This window comes from Macrobrachium nipponense, chromosome 16, assembly GCF_015104395.2.
Source record: "Macrobrachium nipponense isolate FS-2020 chromosome 16, ASM1510439v2, whole genome shotgun sequence".
In the NCBI taxonomy this organism is placed as follows: domain Eukaryota; kingdom Metazoa; phylum Arthropoda; class Malacostraca; order Decapoda; family Palaemonidae; genus Macrobrachium; species Macrobrachium nipponense.
The window spans coordinates 29,828,231-29,837,039 of NC_087209.1; the positions used below are offsets into that span (position 1 = coordinate 29,828,231).

The 8,809-nt window shown below is 35.3% G+C and overlaps 1 protein-coding gene across 1 annotated transcript in view; it reads left to right on the top strand.

Annotated features, from left to right (window-relative positions):
* LOC135195296 (ethanolamine-phosphate phospho-lyase-like) overlaps window positions 1-8,809 on the top strand; it is an 82,234-nt gene that overhangs the window by 63,406 nt on the left and 10,019 nt on the right. The window contains 1 exon segment of the mRNA XM_064221555.1: window positions 1,430-1,575. Coding sequence (XP_064077625.1) covers window positions 1,430-1,575 — 146 coding nt within the window.

Below are 8,809 nucleotides of genomic sequence, written 5' to 3' on the forward strand. Positions count from 1 at the left end.
GTATTTATCATTTATTGGCATGAAATTTGTGAAATGCCCTCTTTCATGACCAGTATTTTTTATTAAAACACTTTTTTATCTACTATTAATTGTGGTCGAGTTTCATCCATGTTGCTGATGCATGATAATTTACAGTCATTGCCTGTGTGAACATTTTTTTTTTTTCTTTGGTTCAGCTACAACTGCAGCTTAAATTTAGCAGTACCATATTGCTTGCCAATATTTTCTCCATAGCAAATAAAGGTATAATGCAAAAATATTTACTTTCTGTTCTCCTTAATAACGTCATTTGTAACATAACTACGGTGATTTTTTACTATCGCACAATGTCTGAAATGCAAGCAAAACATTGTTGTTATCAGACTTGGTTCGGTTGTTGTAGCAAAACGACTGTTTTCATTCAGTTCTGTATGATTGTGGTGTTTAAGCAGCGATTATTATGTTACTAACGATACTTTTATTATTCTCTTTTGCTGTTTTAACCTATTTAACTAGAAGATATGATAAAGAGATGGAGGAAATATTAGCAGCATGAATTCCACATTTTCTTTAAAGAGTTATTACATATTCGGGCAAAATATGTGCCTGTGACACTGTCAAGGCATCATTAACAAGTCTAAGGCACCATAAGGGGGATTGTGGCGCCCGTAGACTTGAGTTTCGGTTAGTGGCAATTTTTGCTTGGTGTCAGGTCCCCAGGGACGTAATCCATTGTTAACCGATGGCTGCCTGTATTATTATTTGAAGTAGACTCTGAGGATTCTTGAGACCTTTACATGGTTGACAATATGAATATTTATTATAGGGTTGTTGTCCAGATACTATCATGTGATTCTTAGATCATATCATATATGATTCTTAGATCATACTTTTTTTTGCTCAGCTTTGTTAGTGCTGTTGTTTCTTTATTTCATAAATGCTTTGTTGGTCTGCCCTGTAGAGTTTCAAAATAATGTGTCAAGTAAGGCAGTGATTTGAATTCTTCAGAACAAAGTTTGTGTGAAACATTTTGATATATTCATATAGGTAAAGGAGGGGTAACTGAAAATTTCCAAAGATTAAGGAAAGATGTTCAGAGAAAATGTAGTCCGGATTGTGACGATTTAATTGTCATACACCACTTCTCCTTATAGTACGGTCTGGAAGATGATAAAAATAAAAAATTGGTAAAAAAAAAAAGTGTGTTTATACTTGAAAACAAGAGAAATAGTAGTTCTCACAGAAAAAAAATTTCATGTTTGTCACTTTTGTTCTGAGAACTAATTAAAAGTAGAATAGGCTGCAAAACCAGGTTTTACTCTTAATTAAAATTTGTGTGCTGTGAACTTTCAAGAGATGGATTATTTATAACATGTCATCATTTTTCATTTGAAATTACCTTTCATTAATTTTTTGTGCTTTTCTTATATTATATGAAAATTCTTTTCAGTGCATATCATGGAAACCTTGGAAATCTAATAGACATCAGCCCAAAAATGTTCAAACAGATGGCGCAGGGGAAAAAAGAATTTGTTCATGTAATTCCCTATCCTGATGTATTTCGTGGGAATCATAGAGAGGATGATCCTCGAGCAGGTAATTGTATTAAGCCTTAGTAATTCATCCTCAATATCTTTAACATTACTGCACTTAGTATTCTTAGTATAGACCATGAAAAATGGACATAAAATTAATACCATATATACTCATGTAACGTGATCTCGCATATCATGTGACCCCCAAATTTGCACCCTTAAAAAATTATTTTATCATGTATCTCACGTATCATGCGAGTTAAATTTATGAGACCAAATAACAATAGGCTAACCTCTTTTCCTCCTCTTTATCTATTCCATTTTTTAGTTAGTCAACCCATTTTCCTCCATCTCTTTAGCTATCACATCTTTTAGTTAAGTATAAAAAAGTAAAAGACAATGCCAAAAGCATTGTTAGTAATAATATACTTCTTTTAAAAACGCATACAGCCTGACTTGCTATGAACAACAGAATCCGATAACAACAGCCATTTTGCTTGCATTTCAACCATTGTACAATAGTAAAGAATTACTGTAGTTCTGTTACAAATGACCTTAAGGAGAATAGGACTGATATATTTTTACATTATTATAGCCTTACTCGTTAAGGAGAAAAGATCGGCAAGAGCATATACTGCTAAATTTAATCTGTAAGTTTTAGCTGAAGTTGAGGGGAAGGAATGTTGATCCGCTGACAACTGTTGTTGTGCATTGGCAACGTGGATGAAACTCTCGCAAACTTCGGTATAGTACTATCAAACTCAACCATAAACAAAATTTGAGAGAAACATTTATTAATCAAAATTATTGGGCATGAAAGAACACAGTAAATTTGACTGTTTTCACTCCAATAAAAGATAAATACATAAAGCTCGCAGTATTTTGATGAGATCAAGTGAAAATATCGAACGGAATCTGTTGAGTTTTGTTTATGCAATAGACATGCCCTCAATGCCATCTACTAACAAAAAAATAACTAAATTTTGTTCACAAATGATACGTTTTTAAGTGATATTTTGACTTGGGAAACACTTTGTGTAACATAGAATAACCATGTCCCATATAAATAGAGTATCTTGAGATTCATTTGCGCTAACTAGAAGCAAGAAAGTCACTCTGATTTGAGTTCAATACAGCAAAACAAACTTACAGTAGTGCCTCAGGTTACGAAATTAATCCGTTCCAAAGCGGCCTTCTTAACCTGATATTTTTGTATCTAGAACTACGTTTTACATGTAAATTGCCTAATTTGTTCCAAGCCCTATAAAAACACCACAATAAATTTTATAATAAAGCTAAATTGACCAATAAACAATGAAATACAACAATTTGGACCATTCAATATTTAACCTAACCATTACTGTACCTGTAAATAAAGTGTATTAGTGTACAGGGTACAAGAAATACTGCGTGTACAGTGTTCCCCCCGTATTGGTGGGGGATGTGTACCAGACCCCCGCGAATAGTTAAAACCTGCGAATAGTTAAAACCACCACTAAAAATGCTTATAACTGCCTATCTTGAAAGTTCAGATGCCAAATGTATACCTTTAATAACATCCTACTTCAAATATACCTAAAATTACTAACCTATTACTGCATTAATCTTTGAGGTTATATATTAATATAATTTTAAAGTCATCTTAAACATTTTACCATTAAAAATATATACCTACAGCAAATAACAGAGAGAGAGAGAGAGAGAGAGAGAGAGAGAGAGAGAGACCAATGAATGGCAACATCATATATTTGACCCTCAAGAGTGAAATTATGAATTATTTCTGAGACAGAGAGAATAATAATGGAGAGAGAGAGAGAGAGAGAGAGAGAGAGAGAGAGAGAGAGAGAGAGAGAGAATAACTCCTAGACTCCGCTTCCTCCCCTACACCAATTCGTATATCAAACTCATTTACTCCCCGCCCATGTTCCTCCAAGTGGATAAAAAGACTTATTAATATTTGAAAATTAGTTATAAGGTAAATCATTTATTTACACTACAAAACAAATAAACATACGTGAGAGAGAGAGAGAGAGAGAATGTTATTGTTACTGTTTAATCTCATTAAACGTAATATTATTTGTAAACTAGTAATGTATATTATTATTATTATTTTACCATAAAATGTCCTTAATGTCCTTAAAGATATACTTATACATACACTTCCAGCCCAAACAGAACAAAAAAAAAAGGGCGAGAGTTACCACTAGCGCATGCTAGTATCTCGTGTGGAGAGAGAGAGAGAGAGAGTAGAGAGAGAGAGAGAGAGAGAGAGAGAGAGAAGAGAGAGAGGGTTGTCCTTATTTAAAAGAGTGAAATGGATAGATTATTGTACTTCTTTAAAATACTATCACATGTGAATTTTGAGATTAGTTATATTATTATTATTATTATTATTATTATTATTATTATTATTATTATTATTATTATGCGAAAATATTAATAAACATACACAAGTACCATAGAAATTATCTCATATCAGCAAAAGAGAAAGAGAGAGAGAATTTCAGTGATCCATAGATGGCAACATGGATTTGACAGTTGGAACCCAGCCAACCAAGCTGGCTACGTAACAAGACACGGGGGGGTTAAATGCATTTTTCTTTTATTCTTACATTAATTCTTTTTATTTTATAAAACTCAAATCTTGCTAATCACTTTAGCATTTTCTTTAAAGAATTTATATTATTGCTGTTTACATTAATAGTGATATTTGAAAATTAGTAAATTCATCATCCAAAAAAACCATACATCGCTTTAAGAGAGAGAGAGAGAGAGTGAGAGAGAGAGAGAGAGAGGAGAGAGAGAGAGATTATCGTAGTATTTGTAAAATACTTTCACATGTGATTTTTGTAATTACAGTTATTTATTATTATTGATTTATTATTATTATTATTAAGTTATTATTATTGATTTATTATTATTATTTGAAGAACAATTTAGAAAAACATATCTAACGCAATAATGTACCATAAAAATCTCTCATCTCAGTAGAGAGAGAGAGAGAGAGAGAGAGAGAGAGAGAGAGAGAGAGAGAGAGAGAGAGAGAGAGAGAGAGAGAGAGAGAGGGTGGAAATTTCATGACCACTTGATGGCAGCAACAAATCAGCTCCTTCCCTCCTCCGGTCACTTAACTTGATACGTATATCTGAGTTTTAGTACCTGGAGTTAGAGAAAGATCTGACTGGGATTTCCTTCATTCTTCCATAATTTTTTAAATTTATAAGCTAAAATCTTACTAATTCACTATGGTATTTTCTTTAATGAATTGATATTATTGCTGTATAAATTAATATTAATATTTGAAAATAGTAAATCATTTATTTATCATATTTTGAAAATATTAAATCATTTATTTAGCATACAAAAAAACATACATCTTTGTAGTAGAGAGAGAGAGAGAGAGAGAGAGAGAGAGAGAGAGAGAGAGAGAGAATTATTATTTTTATTATGATATCATTGTCTTTAACTTATTAAACTTACTAATAACAGTATTAATCAAAATTAATAATTGAAAATTAGTAAATCATTTTGTATCATAAAAATGTATTTAGTCATGAAAATAAACATCAAAAACTACACAATAGTGATATTTCGTCGGAAAATTCTGCGAATGGGCGAGTCCGTCCGCGAATAATTTCTAGATAAGTTCCAAAGAAAAATCCGCGAATGTGTGAGTCCGCGAATCCGGAGAACACGAATACGGGGGGAACACTGTACATGTACGTACGTATGTAGTAAAATGTGGAACCTTACCTTTCGAGTGAGGCGATCTCCAAAAGTGGCGACAGGGGTAGGACAAATGGCGGAAAACATGAACACTTAACTTTACTCTTCGTCTCTATAGAAAACATCCTCTTCTTTCTGTGAACTTCAGCAACATTCTTGGGACCCATGGCCAATAACGTAAGTCATTAAGTTCACACACAACATGATAAAGTAACTTACAGTACAACGAAAGCGAAATCACTAACACAAATTTACGTTAACAAATGAAATATATGTGAACAAACGAATTCCAGGTGTTTACGATAACACTGCTACAAAAAATAGTCAAGGAACGCCTTTACATAGAGGCATGATGGGACAGATGCTGACCAATAGGAGAGCAGGATCTTATGGCAGTGACTAGCATCAGGAACCAATGGGAGAGTGGGAGGATGGTGGCGAGTCTACTCAGTTGGTGGCACGCGAGTTTTAAGATTGTTCTCGGCAGCCTGGCAAATCTCGGACTCTACCCTTTTGCAACCTGAATTATTTTCGTACACAGAAGCAAAAAAAATCTTCGTCTTTGCTTTCGTAACCTGAATTTTTCGTACATAGGGACTTTTGTACTTTAGGTTCCACTGTACCATTGCAATTGCCCTCAGCTGATTTCAAAACCAAAACATTGATTGCTATGTTTGTATTTTATAATACAAACAAATAGTAATTTGAAAATACATATAATATTATTAGTTGCAGTGAAGTAAAGCATAACTTTTTAAAAGATCCAGGGGAAAAAATGCATATCCATTATGTTAGTATTTTATCAGACTATACTAATATATGATTATTACATACTTGAATTTTATATCTCATGTATGATGCGACCCCCTTAAAATTAGCTCCAAAATTAGGTCTTCAAAAGTCGCATGATATGCGAGTATATATGGTAATAGAGGAGAGATAATGGAACAATGAAATTATGAAATGATACGCAGCAAGAAAGCTTTTGCCTCCAGTTTGAACTTTTGAGTCTTCAGCAATTGAACTAAAAGACTTGGAGGTCATTTGATAATATTCATGTTATTATTGTCATTAATATGTATTATCATTACGTATTGTTGGTATGTTACTGGTTACCATTTTAGAATCTCATAAGTTTGCCCCTTGTAATAATGTGAGGGATGAAATTAGAATCTAGACAAGGATAGTTAAATTTGATGAAAAAGTACAGTACTTTGAGTCCTGTGAGTGTATGTGTTTGTGCTATGCCTTGTATAACGAGGCTGCACTGTGAGGTTTTTAGACCTGCGATGTTATGCGCAAGTATCGTGTGGTATACTTCACATCCTCGCCTGCAATTGCAACGATAATTTCTAAGTCAGAATCTTCTTTTAGTACATAGGCGGAGATGTTTTCAAACTCATGATGATAACTTAACAACGGTATATTTGCAAAACTACATCTCTTGAGTAGAAGGCAAGAAGGTAGTTAGGAGAACCTGATTCTAGGAGGGATAGAGTTCTAAGTTACAAATGTATTTACAAGAGTATAGGAGAGCACAGCTTAGCTCAGCATACATAACATACAGACAGACGAACATGTGAGAGGAAGTCACGTAGACGTCTGGGCTATAGGTCAATAGGTTCTTAGGCGAAGCACTGTGACCTCTTTGACACAATCATGGATTTGATTATCACAGGCAAATGCAAACCAAGGCGTTGCTGATTCAATACATCTAGCCTAGCTTGTGTCCTGTTTATCAACTCTTATCACACTCCTTGTTATCTCAGCAGTGACCTCTTAGGTCATTAGAGTATTTATACATATGGAATATGTATTTTAAATGTAATCCTTACATATGTATAGCAAGGTGACTTGGTTGTCTTGGTAAACTAATAGATAATAATAATAACTTCTGTAGAAAATAATGGCTGATTTTGCTGTGTTAATTTTAAATAGGACTTTCTCAAGTCTCCTTATTGTTGATTTTGCAGTATTGCTTAGACTGGCAAGCAATGTGCCAATGGAGGACATGTCAGAAATGGTGGATTCAAGGGACAATCATTATTCTGCATAAAATACATCAATCTCTCTCTCTCTCTCTCTCTCTCTCTCTCTCTCTCTCTCTCTCTCTCTCTCTCTCTCTCTCTCTCTCTCTCTCTCTCTCTCGCAACGTTTTGACTCAGACTCTGCTGGTCATCTTCCAGGTGAAGGTTGGAGTTAGACTGATGCTGTTGGGAGTCCTGCAGTGTTTTATATCACTAGTGCCAGCTGGGTGCAACAGGACGTTGATTTTTTATTAGCTGCATGCTCAGGATTGTCTGCCATTGGCTGCTTACTCACATGATGGTTTGGCGTAGTCTTGATGATCATCTCAGCACTCAGTTGACGTCAATGGGAGCTGCATTTACATTGGCTCTTCACTCTATAGCATCTTTCCTGGTGTTGTTGCTGGTGTTTCCTTCATTGCAGGGGTCATCTTCAGGAATATAGATGGTATTATTGCTGGTATTATTTGTTAATACCATTGGTCCTTGGGTCAGGTTCCATCTTGAGCTTGTGGGAAGGAGGAAGGCTTCATGTGTCATATTCAGGGAGGGCTTCATTTCCAAAATGAATAGTGCTTTCAGCAAGCACAGACTTCTCGGGTCAGGGGTGCTTCTGAGGATGGTAGTATTATTGACAATAATATCTCGGGTAGGAGTCTGGTTGTGGCTGGTGAGGATGTTGAACTTAATGGCACTCTGGGAGTCTTGTTGTGGCTGGTGAGGGCTTGGCACTTACTGGCACTCCTGAGCATGACACTAGATTCTCTTTTGCAAGTTGCATTGTAGTTATTGCAATTTAGTTCTGGGGCATCCATAGAAGGGGCATTGGTATTGGTAGACTATGTTGCTTTTCTTCTAGGGGTCTTGTGCAGGCAGGGAAGGATTATTCCTCATAACAAGTTCACATGTTCTGTTCTTGTAATAAATTACAAGGCTTATCTTTATGACCTCCTCTGTCAGGGTGATGTGTTCCAAAATTTTTCCTCTTCATAGCTTCCTTCTCCTTTCAATACTTAAAGTGCACGAAGGCCTTGTAATAGAGTTTGATGGTTTCTTGTGGTAGTGGTGGTGCAGCATTGTTGGAGTACCATTTGTCGAGTTCTGTTTTGATTACAATGGAGGTTGTAGAGCACCACAGACCCTCTACAACCTCCACTGCTTGCTGAAGCCCTCACAGAGCATGTTGTATACACTAGTAGCTCCTCGCATGTCAAATTAAAGAAGCTGTCAAGGAACTTAGGCATAAAGAAGACATCACTGTGCGTCAGGCAGATAAAACAGCTGCCTTCGTCTTTATCAGTACAGCTTGAATACACCAAAAGCTTGACAAGATCTTGTCTGATCAGACGACATTCAAGCACCTTACAAAGAACCCTGTAGATTATAAGAAGAGAGACACAAATAGTATAAGTCATTCATGCAGCTGCTAATGCCACACACTTCCCAGCCATTACCAGAGACCACGGTTTAGGGTATTTGTATGGAAATGTCAAGATGAACAAACCCAACAACCCCTTACACCCTATCATTAGCCACACGCCT